At 43.1% G+C, this 18,742-nt stretch overlaps 2 protein-coding genes across 8 annotated transcripts in view; one reads left to right on the plus strand and one right to left on the minus strand.

The window, feature by feature from the left end:
- na (sodium leak channel non-selective protein na) overlaps positions 1–10,564 on the plus strand; it is a 74,898-nt gene extending 64,334 nt beyond the window's left edge. For both annotated transcript variants that reach the window (XM_050187376.3, XM_072286577.1), the window contains 3 exons: positions 121–333; positions 2,242–2,338; positions 4,782–10,564. In XM_050187376.3, coding sequence (XP_050043333.1) covers positions 121–333; positions 2,242–2,338; positions 4,782–4,966 — 495 coding nt within the window. In that variant the 3' untranslated portion in view covers positions 4,967–10,564. The remainder of the gene's footprint in view (positions 1–120; positions 334–2,241; positions 2,339–4,781) is intronic.
- A 4,569-nt stretch (positions 10,565–15,133) lies between these two features.
- Uggt (UDP-glucose-glycoprotein glucosyltransferase) overlaps positions 15,134–18,742 on the minus strand; it is a 183,484-nt gene continuing 179,875 nt past the window's right edge. For all 6 annotated transcript variants that reach the window (XM_050187367.2, XM_050187370.3, XM_050187369.3 and 3 more), the window contains 2 exons: positions 17,590–17,764; positions 15,134–15,362 (listed from right to left, as the gene is read on the minus strand). In XM_050187367.2, the coding sequence (XP_050043324.1) occupies positions 15,328–15,362; positions 17,590–17,764 (210 nt within the window). In that variant the 3' untranslated portion in view covers positions 15,134–15,327. The remainder of the gene's footprint in view (positions 15,363–17,589; positions 17,765–18,742) is intronic.

Below are 18,742 nucleotides of genomic sequence, written 5' to 3' on the forward strand. Positions count from 1 at the left end.
CTTTGGCGACTAGTTGGTGCAGTATGTATAAAAAAATATGTGAAGGCACTTTTTTGAGTCTGTATTCTTTTCTTTTGTGAAACAAAGGACTGACCTGTTAAGGCCTTGCCTCCCATTCAGCAACGATTTCAGCAGAAGGAGCAGAACAGCCTGATCCACAGCCTACGGGCCACCAACGAGGCCCTGTTTGCAGGGGGCGGAGGTGCAGAGGCAGCACCAAACAAACCCTCCACCTCGGAAGCCCTCAAGGATGAGGGCAAGGAAGAACCCTCATCGTCCCTAAGGCTGCGCAAGAAGGGTCTTGGCGGCCGCTCAGACAGCATCTCCTCGCAGGTAGGTAGCCAGACGAGAATGCGAACTGTCCTGGCTTGTTTGCACTTTGCCAGGTACCAGGCCTCTCATCCTTATCGTGTTGATGAACAGTTGTTGAGCAAGAGATGTCTCCGGAGTCAGCGTTTTGACAAGGGGACTTGTGTGGCAAGTCCTCTTGCTGATATGCTGGCTCCTAAGACCTTTTTTGTTCGCAACTGTTGATCACTTCAGGGTCTCCAGCCTCATGTGAATTTCTGTCTTGTTCGGATTGTTATGGAAAATCAATTCTGTGGGAATCTGCAAGCTGGAGGAAGTTTCATGAAAGAGAAAAATTGTCATCGACCTAATGGTAGCAGAAAGCTACAAAGGAATTCTCTCATCCTTTTTGCTGCATGTCAACTACAAAAGAACCATAGCTAGCTGGGCGAGCCGGTACAATTGCACTTTTACCTACAGCATGAAGAAAACAGACTGACCACCAAGGAATAATGACATGACGTGAGCGCTAATTTGTGACTCGAGGTTTATTGCTAATAAATCACATATAAATAGAAGAAAGGTGCGATAGTCTTACCAGAGACAAGATTGCGAGTTCAGTCTTTGTAAGGCTTCAGGAAGTGTATTTCTTTAGAGGAACAAAGACGAAAAAGCCTGCGTCGTAGTAGAGTTACACCAGATAAAAAAAGTAGCGACCCATACATAATGAAGCCGTCAATAACGCTACACAGCAAAGACACACTTTCTGGATGCTTATAAGGATTGAACTTGCAATCTTGTCTCTGGTAAGACTTTATTGTGTTTTGTGAATAAGTTATTTTCCATTTATATGTGATTTATTGTCAATAAACCTCCAGTTGTGAGCCAGCACTTGTGTCATGTTGTCCTTACCTTTGTTTGCCTTGTGGTAAAGGCGTTAAATACAAAGCAGTGGTGAGAGGTTTAAAAAGCACCAGTACATTTAATGCATACATATTATTCCCCGCACCATTGTAGAGACATCATTTGGTGTCCCTGTGCAAATGTTACTGTTTTGTTATGTGCGTGTCCACTTACGAACCTGAATTCGCTCAGTATACACATTCTCATGCACTGAACCTGTGTACAAGGCAGTTTTGCTTGCGTGTTGTTTGCAGGTTCTTGTAAAACAGAAGCAAATGAAAAAATGTATGTAGATAAAATTGGGAAATGTAGTATCAGAAAGGTTATTAAAGTTATTGTTTCCAGGTAAAACAGTAAAGAACAGTCAAAGGATCTCCTATTACACTGAGCCTGGCATTAAATAGAATTAATATTTTTATGCTCAACTTTAAAAATTGAGCAACTTTCTTTAGCCTCAGTGACAAGAGTGTGCTCATCAGTCACATGACAGAATAGGTGCACAGTTGTGTGGCACATTCTTCGAAGGAAAGAAAGGTTTCCATATTTATTATGAATTTATGGACAATAATAGTGCTGCTGGGATGAAGCAGACTAGCAGCAATTTAGTGATAATGTTAGGCACATTGACTTCTGGTGAGAGAGTACTTGGAAACAACTTAGTTTCTCACCAATTCCTGCGCATTTTCAAGACAAAATACAAAAGATTAAAGGTAAGGACATCTTCTTTTGCACATGACTTGGTTCCCACAGATGGGTTTGAGTGAGCAGATGTGTGTGCAACTCGTCAGCTTACAGTTTGATTGCATTATGCTTTAATTGTGCAGTTGTTGGCACAATGAACAAACAACACATTGTGGCAACTACACTGTGTTGTGTCGTAAGTTGACTGACGTGAGATATTGGGCCAGTTGATACTTAATATCCCAAAATTTCACAAAAAAGTTTCAATTTTTTTGTTCTGCATTCATGCCGCAAGTTCTCTGAAATTGCATATGTGCATGGCAGGAGCAACAGTGAAGATTAACAAGCAGTGTTTTTGTTGATTTGCAGGGAGGCCGCAAATTTCTCATTCCTTCTCTATCGGAAGGCACTAACAGAGTTGAAAAGGAGAGGTTCCAAATGAAGAAATGGGCCTCACGCCCAGTTGGTCAGTACGCATGCCTGATATATTTTCTTGTAATTCATGGGTGTGTAATGCATTGGTGGAGTTGTAGTGCAGGCTGCACTGGTAAACATAATTCGCTTCATCGAGCAAGACTGTCTAACTGCCAAACCAAAAGCCAATTGTGCATGCCTTCCTACCATTTCCAGCAATGATAGCCAGTACGAGCCACAATCCCAGACTAGAAGTTTCTGTATGTCTGTTTGTACATAGCCTACCCCAAGATTTCTAAATGCCAACTTCATTCCACTGATAGTGCATTGAAATATCAGCTGTGAGCAGATACAGATATTAGGGGCACAACATTGCTTCACCTTGCGGGTTTCCGCAGAACTACTACGTCAAACATTGCTTCGTGTTCGGCTGGTAAGCTAAGGAGTTAAATTATCTTACAATTTGCGATGCTTTATCCTACAATGTGCAGCACGTTCAGCCTAGAAAGTCCACTTAAAATGGCTATCATTGTTAAAAGTGGAGGACAAGCAGGATGGCATTAAGAAACACTTCTGTGTGGTTCAATGTGAACATGGGCGGTGCTTAATTGAAGAATCTCAAATGGAGGATGTACAGAGTGTTCCACTGTTAAAGGGAACTCTCTAATGCATGGCTCTCACTCACGCTGGTGCTGTAACTACAAGCACCTGCTGGAGCTACATCAATGCAGTGCACGGGTGTGTAGAAAGGTGCCAGCACCACTAACCACAGGTAATCTGCTGCAAAGCCAGGGAATTGCACGCATGCCAGATGGTAAATGTCATGCATGCTTTACATACGTTCCCTTTAACATTGGATTGCACTGTACCCGGTGGCGTCACTAGAGTCAGCGGCACCTGGGGCAATACCTCTCCCCCCCCCCGTCTTTCTCTCGTTTCAAGCAACGAAGCACTATTTTATCCTCATGACTTGCTTCAGCGTAGAGTTCGTTCTGTAGCTAACAGCTATTTGTTTTCCTTTCTTTTTGAAATATCTCAAGTAATCAGTGCCCTACACAACTCCAAATTCAGCACGATAGTACACTGAAAGCGCATATTTAGATGTTTTTGTATTAACAGGCAGAAAAACAGAAGTGTGCAATCTTCTTTTCAATTTCACAAAAGAACACTTTTTAACAAATAAACAGAGCAAACAGTTTTCACCAGATGAATGCCCAGATTAACATTGTAAATTTAAATGTGCATGTAAAACACAAGAAATGCAAACTGAGCATCTAGAAAGACTAGTAGCGATATGTGTATGCATAGCCACGTGCGGTGCACATTGCGTATGTAGCTGCGTAGATATATACAAGAATAGATTATCCACATTTTTTAAGTGAAGTTGAAAGATACCCTTCGGAAGGGATAAATGTGAAAGGAGAGGAAAATGAAGACGAGCCAGAAATAGTAGGCAAGTAGGCAGAAAACAGTAGTCTCAGTAGAACATGTTGTATTTTAAAGGTGCTTTCATATGAAAATTGAAGCACACATTTATGATAACCTTGCACTATCTGCTAGCGCAGTCGGACCCATTGGGAAAGTATTTCCACAGCAGTTACAGCGGGTGCTATGTAGGTGTATGTGCGAAGCATTTTATGCACCCCTCAGGGGGCAACGCTTTAAATGTATATTTTACTTTAACTGCATGTTCTAAAGCATCCTAAGTCATTAAGCTCTGCTAAGGGCACCCTCTTACAAGGGCACCCTCTCATTCTTTTTGTAGTCAATGCATGGTGCCACTGTTCCACTCAGCAAAAGGCACCTGGCGCCTTTTTGCTTCTTCGATGAATAATTATTGGCCATTTCACCCCCCCCCCTTTTCACTGCCCACCTGCACCCTCCTGAGCACTGCACATGAGGTGCGTCCCCCCCCCCCCCTCAAGTGACACCACTGCTTTTTCAGTGAAGTTCACACTTTCTGAAGCATACATGCGAAGCTTGTAAAGAAAGACTATGCACAAGTGGGAGACATCTCCCACTTGGACAGTGCATTGTATGGATGATGATGGCTGCAGTAACTTTTCTTCTTTTTCTTTTTATGTGAAATGAAATGTTCCTGGTTTTTATCTTTAGAAAATTCAGAGCGTTCTTTGCATTTCCTATCTGAAAACAAAACTTTCATTTTTTATTTCTATGACTAGATGAGATTTACGTGAAATATCAGCTTACTTTTAGCAATATATGTCTGCTACATTTACATAAGATAAATATTTATGAAATCTGTTAGCTCCTCTCTACCAGGGGAGTATTGTTGTACTAGTTGTATGAAAATGTTGTGGAAGAAGCAGGAGCAAGATGGTTTGTTCGAAAAGTGAGAAAGAGGACGTCATGAGCACATGGTGATGCTAGACAGGGTTATTTGGAAAGCACAAGAAGCCTTTGTCCTACAGTCGACTTAGTTTGGATAATAATGATGATGATAATGATGTCTGGTTTGTCTGTGCCTTTGGCAGGCACCAAGGGCTTGCCAGACGTGAGTGAGGGCAGCGAGCTGTCGTCGCCCACGCCTGACGAAGAGGAGAACAACAATGGGGCCGTGGGCTACCGGGCGCTCCGCATGAGCTCCCTGGTTGGCGAAGTGCACGACTGGTGGGGCTCCCAGCTTGAGCTGTCGAGCGCCTCCGACTCAGATGCATGACGCTGCCCGCCATCCCCTGCCTACACCGCCTCTTGTGCCACCGCCGAGGCGCGATCGCGTGACAGCCCTCTCTCTCTCCCCTCCTTGCATAGCTTCTCCTAATGGAGGGGGGCCTGGCAGTAGATGCTGGCCTCGGCAGGCACTCATACAGTATGCAACGGTGCAGTCCCGATGAGCTTTGATTCTCGAAGTTGACTCTCATAAGCTGTTGCCTGCTACCAGCAGTTTGACACCTCTGTTGGATTTCAGTTATTTTCACATGTAATTCATAGGGAAATGACACATATTTTTTTTTTATTTTTTGCAACCATACAATTTCCACACGCTTGTGGAGTGCGCTTGTCAGAACGAGCGCACTCCTCCCCATGTTCTGCAATTGGGCTTTGCATGCATTCCTCCCTATAAATGCTTTGCACAAGAAAGCAAAGAAACCTACTTTCCTCGTGAGACTAGAGATGCCAAATATTTACAGCGTGGTTGTCCGTCTACTACGAGTGTTAGTGAGGCAGTGCATTTTATGCATTGCAGATATGATTTGCCATGCATTGCAGTTGGTTGCTGCCTGCACTGCATCTACTCAACACAGCCAGGGCAGGTGATGTGATATTGAAGTTTATTATCAACTGGTACAGCCCTTTTCAGTCCTGAAGGCAATACCCATGTTGTTGGTCCTAAGCATACACACCTGTTTGCATAGGTCTTTGCATGTCACAAAAAATAAAAAAAGGCAATCTGTTAAGTTATGGTAAAAATAGCCTGAATGTCTTGGTATAACATAATTATGTTTTTCAAACAGTACATTTCTTTCCTACTTTCATAATGTGTACTCTTCACGTGCTTGTCCAACTTATATTTTATTGCACTGAAGCATGTAGACTTTATCTTCCAGACATCACGTCTTATTTCCACTGTCATCTCTAATCGTACATAGTTGCATTAAGGTTAGTCAGACTAAGTTAGCCAATCCTTATCATTTATTGCAGGCCTTTTTTTTTTTTTAATCTCACAAAATGAGGATTTTGAATAGAAGCACTGAAGAACATTGTGAATGAGCAACAGGTGGAGTTTGGAATTTCCTTTTTGACATGCTCATTCTCAGAGGGTGAAATGTTGAGACAATTTGAATGTGCCTGCACCGTTGCACGTTCTATAAAGTGAAAATTACAAGGTTGCATCAAGGACAATTTCTTGCCTGTCATTTGTGCACACTGGAAAAATGACAATGGAATTAAAGCTAAAGCTCAGTATACTCAACCTGGCATAAATCTCAATGAAATTGAATAGTGAATACATGACAGGCAACAAGCAAAGGAAAGGCACGAACAAAGCACACAAGTGCTATTTGTTCGCCGAGTTAAAGTGCAGCCACAGCAGTTTTAGTGCCAGATCAAAATATCTGCACATTCTGTAGCTACTTTGTTCCAGGCAGCATAGGTGTTTCCGACACCTTTCTTTAGGCATTGAAAGTGCCTGCATGACATGGCTGTTGGAGTGCACGACGCATCGTTATACAAAGCATGCTTCACAAGCAACGTTAGCAATGCGCTTTCACATTTTACCAGAGCAGCTTGGAGGACCTGCACACTAATGGGCATTATATTTAGTCCACATGCAACAATTTTGTACTTACTGCTTGCCCCTCTCCAACTCGGAGAAGTAATCCTTTTTATATAAGCACAATCGATGGCAATACTGCAGACATGTTTCGTACTATAAATAATGAATGTTGACACACAAGGACTCTTGGACAGGAAGCTTGTTCCCCACATAAATCACAGCGCATTAAAAATGACTTTGCCGAGAGGGGGCTGTTCGACGATTGCGTCAGTGCGGTGGTCTCGCTTTTCTAGACACGGAACACCATTGGTAATGCCTGCGTTGAGTGAGGAACGAAGCTGGTCCATCCACATACTTAAAACACATTCTTGAAGTGTGCGTTCACTCTTCTGAAACTACGTGTTGAATTGAACTGCTCTTGCATAGAGCTAGTTGCTCTGCAGCAATCATTATAGCATTAGCTATGGGTACTTAATGTCAAAATTGCCACATGCACCTCATGTGCATGCAGTGATAAGCATAAGCTGAACCAGTATTATAGTTAGCTGCACCAACATCTTCACAAACAATGTTTGGCCTAAGCAAGACATGAAGAAGCTTTCCTAAATGTTCAGTGCATTTATAGTTTTTCTGTAAATATTTGGGTGCAAGTCCTGTTTGCAAAAAATTTAGTGCTGATGTATATGTCTGCGTTCTATGTTTCTGTAGGAATGAAAAAACATTGAACAAGTGCTTGCAAGGTCTAGTGCTGGCCAGAAAAATCAAGCGCAGCAGAAAGCTGTGTTCCCACCTTGATAGTGGACTTTACTAGATGCATCAGGAAATTGTTAAGCAACTGTTTTTTTCTTTGTTACTACCTAAATGCTGCGCTTAATGATGCAGCAGTTTCCTACAGCCAATTTTTGACGTAAGAGCTAGAAACTCGTTGTTCGAGGTTAGCTTAATAGCCTTCGATCATCATACCCCCATACTGGAAGTGCTCATATATAGAAGAAGACTAGGGCAGTCCCCTTGAAAGATTAGAAATAGTTAAGGGCTTGCCTTTGCAGCGAATCTACGTGCAAATGGGGCTAGGGGGTTTTATTACATGTCAATATTGAGCGTGCTTGTAGCGACTACTAACAAGCCACAGTTGGTTATATTGAAAGGCTGCATCGACTGCCTGCATCACTTTTCCCTCATCAAGCTTGCGCAACAGGTGTGGACTTTAACCCCCACTTGCATGCATTTGTTCTGTGCTAGAGAGAAGCATAGGCTCTTTGGGCATAGGTCACTTGCTAAGCAACCGTTCTTGCATTGTTAGAGAATCTAGCACTTTGTATTGAAGCTGCCATGTGCCGCCATGTGATGAGTCTTTCACGTTTGACTGTACTTATCTCCTTTCCTTGTCCTTTGACACACAAATGCAACACACAAGGCTCTGTTTCCTTCACAAGGCGGTGTTTGAGCACTTGCAACACAAAATTCAATGCAGAGGCATGGTAATGACGTTCCAGGTGCACTTTCAGGCCGCAGACCGGTTGAAAAGGATTCTAGCACATCTGAAACTGCACCAAGCAATTTTGTTTTCTCAGAGCACCCGTTGCATTTTTCCACAAAGCTGTTTGGAAGAACCAGTGAGGACCCATCATGTTCTGTGGCGTCACACACGCGTTCTCGTCGTTGGTCCATTTTTCCGTTGGTTGTTGACATGTAGTACATATGTGGCATGTGCCGTGGTAGTTTAGTGCAATATGTTGTTGTGTTCTTGTTTCTTCTGTTTGTCAGGTTTATACACTGTTGTTGACACTTTGAAACCACGTTTTCAATAATACAATGTCCACCACAGTGAGTATGTGGCACTCTGCAGCCAATCACGAGCAAGTGTTGAGCAGATGTTTTGTTCGTCCACAAAAAAAAAAAAAAAGCATTTGCAAGCAAGCAAACTGTAATCCATCCAGTCATGTTTTATGAGTTGCCCAAGAGTCGTTTTGTGCATTTTTTGTATGCCCTTGGTAACTTGCACTAGCGGTGGCCTACATTTGAAAAAAAAGAAAGAAAACCAGCTTATGCTGCTTACTATGCGAGTTTTCCCGTCTCTGCACAGCCCTTTATTGAGTTATATGCATTACCAAAGCTTAGCAGCCATATCTCATAAAGAGCGACTATGGTGCAGAGTGCTGTCTGGTGCAATAACCTATTGGACCCTATCCTTGTGCTTTTTGCTGAAGCAGGAAAATTTCAACATTTGCTTTTTGAAAAGCGTGTTTTTTAGACATGTCTCTGCAGCAAGCTAATGAGAAGTCGTTAGCTTCTATGTTGTGCTGGAACGTGTTATCGGGAAATGCATGTTGGTACATGCGTTTACAGTTGGTACATATTTGGTGTCACAGCAGGCACTTGATGACAAAGCAAAAGCTTATTAGGTATAAATACAACAATTCTCTATCTGATATTCTATTCATTAGAATGAAAACAGAGTTGATGTTTGCCACCAATGATACAAGCTCTTGCCATTTGTTATTATTAGTGATGAATATTTACCACCTGCGGCACATCAAAAGTACTAATACCTGCAATTTTATATTGCTAATTAGCAAATGTGAACTGGCACCTTGGCAAGTGCACCAGACAGCACCTTGAATAATGAAAATTAATGAAAACAAATAATGAAAAACAAAAGTGATGGTAGTGGCGCACCCTCTGATAGTTGTCACATTAGGTGTCACAAAACTAAGCAGCAATGTTTAACTGCTAATTCACACCTTTTATGTATATTCTGGCATTCAAGGCATACTTTTACTCCCAGTATCCACAGTCTTCAGGAAAGAAGCAACATGCAAGGCTTACTGTTGCAAAGCCAAGACTTGCTGCTTGATGTAAAATTAGATGGCATGTTTGTTGTGCAATGCAAGGTGTTGAAGAGGTTGGGACGCACAGCTGGCTTTCTAGTGCAACTTGTGGTGTGCCAATGTCATGTAGCAGTGCGCTGCACGAGACGCTTGTACTGCCTGGAGCATCTTTACCTGTGTTGCAGGTTAACTGTGAGATTTCGATATGTGCTGTAGTGATGGCAGGCGCTCTCAGTGTGTATAAGTTTCCTCAGCTATTCCTCTTGAGAACAAGGGGTAATGAAACTTTGTCACTTACAGCTTTGTTCTACCGATTCATATATATATTAAAAAAAATTTAATTATGGTGTTTTACGTGCCAAAACCACTTTGATTATGAGGCACGCCGCAGTGAAGGACTCCGGAAATTTCGACCACCTGGGGTTCTTTAACGTGCACCTAAATCTAAGTACACGGGTGTTTTCGCATTTCACCCCCATTTTTTTTTTTCCTTCCCACTTGCCACAGTCAGGTTACAGGCAGCTTGTGTAGTAAGCGAAACTCCTGGAGCGACACTACAGCTTGTCAGTTCATAATATGTTGTGCCACAGAGCCATCACGAGCACACATCAAACTTCTCGGATAATTTGCGAGAGATGTTGTTGTTCTAGGATATGCAGCTTTGTTCTGTTGCTGGTTGTCCTGTGGAAGAGTGCAACTTTATCCCTTGGACCATTCAGGTCTGAAGTTCCACTTCTTGGTCAGTAGTCCTTGTCATGACTTAGTGCTCTGGTTGCGCAGTTATGCTGCGCTGTGCGAATCTTCGGCCATAGGCTTAGCGTGGGCAAATTGAATCTTTGGCCAGGAGAGTTTCTTGTTAAACAGGGGTTGCCCTGTGTGCGCTTTGAAGATTTTCCATTCAGAGCATAGTCCAGCTTGTCGTCTTTGATCTTCCATGGGATTCTTACAGCGTACTTCAGTGGTAGTGAAGTGTGCAGCCGATAACCAATTTTCAGGCTTGCAAGCCAGGCGTAGAGAACTTGCAGTATCTTTACTCCAAGTCATAAAGGTAGAGCAGCTACATACAAGTGCCACAGTACTAAACAGCACTCAAACATGGTTTTCTGGCTCTTTTTAGTACAGCTTGTAACACGTCCTGTAGAAAGTATAAATTGTTGTCCATGAGAAGTGTATTTACTTCATAGAATCAATAAAAGATATTTACCATAAACGGTGTGCTATATACTTCATTTCTGGTAGTTACATTTTCATTATATACAATATTTGTTTTAAGCATGTGTATTTGTTGCATGCTAATATTGGCGAGACGTTTTAGATTTACTCTGTTATGTCCTATAAATATTTATGAAAGTTTGATTTTTCTGTATCTGCTGCCTTTTTACAGGTTTTCTTAAATCTAAGTAACCTGACAAAAGCAGATTGCAGTCGACCCCTGGATGTGAGGCTTTCTAATGTAGAAAATGACCCAAGCTGAACAACTTAGCTTCAGCGAGAATTAAACTTACGCTAGCTGAGCCATGCCTGTCTCAATTCCCTTCTCGCCTTTCTTGTGCCAAATTACTTGCTTGTGCTGACTCTTTGTCATAAGCACGACATCCAGCCAATTGAGGCACAAAGGCGTAAGCGCAACATGTACTGCGATAACTATACTATACCGAGGTGTTCACCAGCAAAAAAAAAAAGCTGCCGTTGTGAGTAAATAAGACAGTTATAAAAAAATAGTAATAGAAAAGAAGGCTTTGTATACTATTTGGTCTCAGCCACAAGACATGATCATCACTATTTAAAGCAACACTAGATACAAATGTCTCGCAAAACCATCAAACCAGCATTTAGCTCCAAGCTCTAACTTCTAAAAAGTACTGAATCTAAATCAATGGTTAGAATCAGCTCAGCCAGCCTCTGTTTGTACATCCAATCCAGCTTACAACTCAATTGAGGAATTGTTGCAGATAAATAAAACAACTTGCACAGTGACTTGGTTCCTAAGAGATGAACATTTTGTCCTTCAAATTACCATGTTGTGGAATTCTCACGAGAAGAGTCAAGAAAAACATGGGAAATAGATGAAATATGAAAGTGCCAGTGTGATAGACTCCTTGTTAATGCAATGAATTCTTTTTTTTTTTAATTTCTGAATGCATGAATTGAATGAAAGTAAGGTCTTCAACCTCCTCCTTCAACACTATAATTTCAAGGTGTAGAGCAATAACGTCTTCTCAGGGAGAATACAGACACACATGAGGGTCTGCGAGGGGGAGCAAAAGTGTAGTGAAATGAGAAATGGAACAATATACTTCCCAAGTTGTCAAGTCTCCTTCCATTATGTCTCTGGTCATGCTAACATTTGTTCAATTGTGCAGTACGGGTGCATGGCACACACATAGGGCAATGATGATCATGCTGCTCCGCGTTACTTCTGTGTTCTAAATGCAATGTTTATAGATTGTGCACACACACTTAAGGGAAAGAAGTTGTTCAGACACAAAATGCTCAGAAAAAAAATTTACTAGGCTGAAAAGGCCCTTGGATACGATGAAGACGATGAAAAAAGGCAGCTTTAAGGGAGCCACAAGAGAAATTTTCACCGTTAAAGAGGCCCAGCAAGGACGATAGAAATTTCAGACACCTTACAGCGTGTGGTGCGGCAATTCAAACTCCGACATTGAGTATACTGTGCTGATAGGCCACCGAGTCGAGCAGAAATAGCGATGTTTTCATTGTGCGATATCGCCGCCATGGCCGTTGGTGCTCCGCGAAACTGAAACCAGAGAAGCCTAGTCGATCTAGCAGTCGCCCATGAGCTTGCACTGACAGTACTTTTGTCTATCTGTAGTGACAGCATGATGATGGTTGAGATACAGTTCGCAATATTGTAGTGATGCATCCTGCCCGATTTTATGTGCCACTCTTATCATCTGCTGTTCATGGCCGGCTGACCCCATTGATAACGCGTGCAGAGCGTCGCTCTGACCACTGATGAAGCGCGAAAATGGTGAAAAGGGATTGCATAAAAGGCACTGCTATAAAATCACCGCCACGAAATGTCTCGGCCAAGGGCAAGCGTATGTGTGTGCAGCAACATGCGTTGACAAACTTCTGCCATATTCACAACCTTTTGAAAGAGCCTTTCATTTTTGCGATATTTCGTGTGATGTGACTGGCACCAGACGTTGACAGGCAGCAGCATTTCCGCAGTAATAAGATACTGAATTGAATTCTGGGGTCTTAAGTGCCAAAAATGATTTGAGTATGAGGCACATTGTACATATAATGATGAATGTTGTGGATGAACTCAGAAGATGTCGCTACCAGCGCTCCATTAAGTGTAGTTAAGGTAACATTGTCTGTCGGAAAGTTTGGCTACAAGTTGTGGGAAGGCTACAAAGGGAAGTCAGCTTCTACAACTTAAAGCCACATTTTGATTGGAAGCAGCGCAAGTACTTGCTGGGTGAGTGAAAAGCGAACGGGTACGCCAGCCTTTTTCGTTGGTCTTTATTTTAAATTTGCAAGTTGAATAACTTTTGTATGCATGCGCCAATTTGTGTAATTCTTTTTTGCATTTAAGGATAATTCAACGAATGCATTGTGACGCAGAACGGATGAAATAAGGTCACGAGCCACAGCTTTTTTTTGCAGTGTACTTGCAATACTATACAAACGTAAATTGCACATCACATATTCAGCCAAAGATTGTAGTGCCACACTTCAACATCAACTCCGTCAGGCGAAGTGCATGAAATCACCACATCGCGATGCTGCTATCGGCACCGCCCAGCGAGCTTTCCCAGGAGCACTGCAGGGTCCCTTTATGAGATTGAATTGCACAACTGCACCATATTACCCCATTACGAAGTCCATGCAAGTCTCATTACTCCTGTGCCCTGCACTGCAGGATTACACCTCACCTGTGGCATTGCATTTTGATAGAATATGAAGTAGGAAGCTCTCGTATTACGTAGGCAGTCCTACGGGGCATATAAAAATTTGCCATATGTACCATCAACATAGATTGAAACATGAATACAAAATACAATCGAATGCCTCTACAGCAAAATGATCTGTACGACGAAGGATTGATTATGTCTCGGCTGAATTCCTGTTTCATATATAGTATTGTGAACGCCTTTACAACGAAGATCACTACAATGAATTTGCTTGAGCAATGAAGGGATTCGGTGTCCCTAGTGACTGATTTGTTGCTTTACAACAAACACCACATAGCAGTATCGTTACTGCTCTCCACAGATGTCACTGAAGTGCACTCTGCGTTAGCACTAACAGCAGTGCTACCCACGCCTTTGATGAATGTGTTGATGCAGGTAGTAGTCCTGCTGCACTGCTTCAGGAACTGCTAGACTCATACACTGCATGTTGTAACGCATCAGTGGGTGCCACAGCTGATGAATACCGTATTTACTCGATTCTAAGCACCCCTTTTTTTCATGATCGCGATGCCCAAAGTGAGGGAGGGTGCTTAGATTAAAAAAATCTGGAATGACCCCCCCCCTCCCCCTTTTCGCTGCGACATCACGACGAGACTGGTGCGAGAAATAACATTTTATTTTGCAAACATCCAAAAGAAAAATCGTGAGCCCACCGCTCGTGTCGGATGCTTAGTCACTATCACTGCCACTCACGAGTCCGCGCGACTCTGCACTCCGGCTGTGTGGCAAGATCGCGTCGCGGACGCCGTTTCACCTCGGGACTCCGACGGCTCCGGCTCGATGACAGAGCGAGCAAGCACGCTTGGTGGTCTTGGCTACGCGCTCTTCCTAACAAATAGGGGGGTGCTTAGATTCGCATGCAAACTTATTTTCCAATTTTCTCGCGAAAATAGAGGGGGGTGCTTAGAATCGCGAAAATACGGTACGTAACATTGTATGACATGACGATGCAATTGTAACTGACAACAGACAACATCTTCAAAGCCACCTAGGGTGGAAAGCAAGCAAATGTATACGATGGCAACAGGGATGAAGATTACGTAAACGGACCATGAATTCTGACTGCAAGGGAGGCCATCGGTCATCGGTCAAACAAGGTCATCGACAGCAGTATTCGATGACCCATAGCTTTACATTGCACAGCTCCAGGACTTCACCGCTAAGCATGCTGTGAACCTCAATGCAAAATGTTTGGCCACAGTCGCACATTCTGTCATACGAATTGTGCAAAAAAATAATTAGACTTGTATTTCATGAAGCCTATCTTAAAAAAAAAAAAAGGTTAGATTAAGGTTTTCTTTAAATGAATGTACATGCTTAACCTGCTCTATTGTGAGCCGTGCAGTAGTGCGACCTTTACAATGAAGTGACATGTATAATGAAAGATTTTGACGGTCCCGAGCACATCATTATATAACTACAGATATTTCACGGCAGACCAGAACACCTGTTATGCATGATCACACACAAGTTCCCAGTAATCACTAGTTGTTTTTTATGAATTGCATAGGCCCAGACGTACGATTTGGAAATTAAATTTAGCGACACTTAGAAATACCGGCAAACCTGGAAGCGCAATGCTACACTCTTGTCATTTTAGACTTGTTTCCATTTGAATTGAATTTATGCCGATAATACATGTTCATGCAACCCCGCATGTGTCCCTACTGCGTGTCCTCGAGGTGTCCATAAATAGCAGAGTGTAAACAAGGCCCTGAAGTATGATAGTGTCATGGAAGACTGTTCTGGTGGATGCCAGTGAGATGGTTACTTTCTGACTAAAATAATGAAAACTATGCAGTAAACAGTAAAGGAGACTCCAGAGTCCTCGCTGAGGTTGTCATGCGAGATGATTTTTATTCTTGAACTCAATGCTCTCCACACGTGTCACCACGCACCGCAGACCCACACAAGCATGTACAAAGAGGTGTGTGTGTGTGTGTGTAAGTATATGACAACAGGCAAAAGGAAAACAAAAATCAGGTGTGAGCGATCAACCACTGTACAAAACAAGGATGAGTGAAAATCATAATTCAACATGGGCAGCATCCCGCAATTTGCCTGCAAAAGGAAGAAAGCAAACAAAGTTAAGTACTGAAGCAGCATCTCTCTGAATATGAATCATACAAACTGAAGAGTACTGCACGCGTTGCATGCTTTAAAGAATGCTTGCAGAAATTAATGAAGGCAGTGCAGTAGTATCACTAATAAGCCCATTCATTAACACAGTGGTAAAGGAACTAACAATTTCGAGATAAGCACTAGTACTGCTGAGATAGCTCCACTGTGCATAATGCTATTTAGAACGTACCGGACATAGGCATCTACATATGCAAAAATTTATTTCGTTAGCCATAACAACTGTGTGACATACAGTCATACCTCCATACAGTCAAGTTGTGCCTAACACATTCCTAGATTTAACCCTGGTGGCTAGCATCTTGTCAGTAAGCATTTGTGGCAAAATCTCACAAATGGCTCGAGAAATATTACAGAACCAAAAGCACTGGTGCATGCAATAGAAATTGTGCACTGAGCAAGGCTTTGACATAATTGCACCTAGTGTGCTAGCAGCGTCAGACGGCGCTAGGCATACATGTAGACCAAAAGGCAAGGCTTGTCAATGCTAGGCTGCTAACCTGCTTTTTTTTTTTAACAACCGTGATGCAATTCAACAGGTCAAGATCACTGTCATGCCATGATTGCCACTCGCTGACAATGCTTGCAAGTGCAAATTTGTGCGCAAATTATTAAATCTGTGCCAAATGATGCTTTTCCTTTTTTTTCTTTTGCTTGTCACAAAGACACCATGTGCAAGAACTACACTAGACTCCCTTTAAGACGAACTCGAAGGGACCATGAAAATTTGTTTGTCTTATCAGAAGAATAATTGGCAACATGACCAGGCGCATCCAAATATCTGACTTTAAAACGGTAAATGAAGTAGAGTTACGAAGGGGGGAAAATGGCATAAAAAGCATTTATTTAGCTGAATTTAATAGAAAACTTAATAGAAAAAAGGAGAAATGAGGCAAGGTGTCGTGGAGGAGGAAGGTAGACAGAGGCACGCTGGGTTGACCTTCTCTAGCAGTTTCTACAGGCTTTGTTTGCAATACAGACATACCAGCTTCGTCTCCTAATAACATCGTCCTCGCAAGCCGCACACTGTGTGTGCCAGTGAAAGCCTGCGACGGTGAGCCAACGATGACGGCTCAATCTCACGTGCTCAAGGGAGGAAAGGGTGGAGGAAGCGCACCATCTTCCGTCACGTGCATGGCACCGGGGGACGGGAGGGAGGGGGGCATGCAGGCTTTACCTTGAAAGTGATCTGCTTTGTGGGCACAGCATAGGCGATGGCTTGTAGCTTTGCATAGGCTGTGTTCTCTCTGCTCAGTTTGCGTTGAAGCAATAGACAGCACGAAGGTGACTTTGCTCGCTGCTTTGGCTGCGATTCCTTACGCCAGTGTTTTGACAGCGAGCGCCCGCGGTCTCATCGAGTTTGATGTGTTCATGTTTGTCTGTGCACACTGACACCATGCTTGTTAATCTAGTTAGTAAGCGAATGTTTACAAGGGGGCGTTCTACTTCAGCAGCTGCTGCGTATGGCACGACTGCGAGAGCCCTGTCTTGAATACAATCTGCGATGCGGATAGTGCAGGCGTCTAGGCGCACCGAGGGCTGATAGCTTCGTGCGCATTATAGCACCTGTACGCTTGCGCGTCACCTGCGTGCACGAAGCGACACTTCACCGTAACATTTTTGTTTCCTCCTTGTTTTTGCCTCTGTCCATGAGCAATGTGCACCGAAGACCTCCAGTAGGATGCCTCGATGAGCACGTCGCGGGTGCGGGGCATCGAGGCACCCTAGCCTCCAGGATGGGTAGTGGTGGCTGTCATTCCAAATGTTTGTATTAACCGAAGAGTAGGTCTGAGGCGGTTCGTCTTAAGTGGATTTTCTTTTGCATTGAGTTTATGGAAAACTAAAACGTTTCCATGTTATTCTTTATATGTGAGAATTTGGCTTAACCGAGTTCGTCTTAATGAGAGTTCACTATAAACTGAAACTGCAGAATGAAATTGGTGAAATTGCAGAAAAAATGAAACAGTTTTAAATAATTCCTGGATCAGGAAATGACCGAGTCAAGTTTGTTACATCACTCTTTTTGTTAAATTGAGGTTTGTTATGTTGACAGTCAACCGTAGCAACTTCTGTACAACAAGGGCATCAGAATGCGACATCAGCAATCTTTTCGACCTGTGAGCTTCATCAAAAAAGAAAAGATACCTACCATCATCAAGCTTCACGTCCACTTTCTTACTGTCAGCTTCAGCTGTATCTGGCCTAAGCACACCACTTTCATAGCGCTCCATAAATTGCTTCAACTCTTCATCGTAGTCCTTCCACTCACTGATGATGCGAGCGGCACTCACTAGCTTGGGTTCCTTGGTCTTTGGGTTGTTGCACTAAAAACGAAGTGGAGGAAGAACACAGGCATGCATGAAAACCAGTACACAGTAAAATCTCATTACTACAAGCACCACATTAACAAACTTTTCAGACTTAAGAATTCTTTTTATATCCCTGCCAAAATGCCTACATTTTCAATGTAAAAAACTTTCAGTATTATGAATTTCAGATTACCAAATATGTCAGAATAATGTACGTAATTTAATCCCGTAATCACCAAGATGCTTCGTTATTACGAAGTTCCGTTGAAGTTTTGGTACCGAATCCCCCAGGCTTACACCTATCATCATCATCCGCAGCAGCAGCAGCCATGCACTGGGGAACCCGTTTCAACGGGTACAGCCCCAGCAGCATCGGCATCAGTGTGAGCGCTGCGTATGGTTATGCTCGGACTCTCCTACTACATAGTAGGTCTAGCGTCACCGCGTTACAAAGGAGCTACAAAGTTATCGGTGCTGTGATTGTGTTGCGCGTTCCCTTTGCTGACAATCAGTTCTCCTCGCCCCTGCGTTAAAAATAAGCGACGCCAGTTTTCGCTCAAAGAAAAATTGGACATTTTGGCGCAGCTGAATTCTGGAAGAAAGCAAGTCGACCTGTGCAGGGAGTGTGATATCCCCCGTCAGCAATGGCAACAATGCTCAAGGATAGGGAAGAGATCACGAAATTGCACCGAGAGTCACAGCTGGCTCCCTCAAGAAAATGCTTGCGGTTTGGCAACCAGCAGAACGTCGACGACGCCATCCTCACGTGGTTTAAGGATGCCAGGCAAAACGATGTGCCCTTGTCAGGCCCGATTATTCAAGAGAAGGCACTACAGTTCGCGGCCGCCTTGGACATCTCCGGTTTCGACGCAAGTGCTGGATGGCTTTACCGCTTCCGGCAAAGGAATGGCATTGCGTGGCTGGTTGCTTGTGGCGAAGAAAAGGGAGCAGATGCCGAGAGTGTGGTTGCCTGGCGAAACAAGCGCCTTCAAG

Source organism: Dermacentor andersoni, chromosome 2, assembly GCF_023375885.2.
Source record: "Dermacentor andersoni chromosome 2, qqDerAnde1_hic_scaffold, whole genome shotgun sequence".
Lineage (NCBI taxonomy): Eukaryota > Metazoa > Arthropoda > Arachnida > Ixodida > Ixodidae > Dermacentor > Dermacentor andersoni.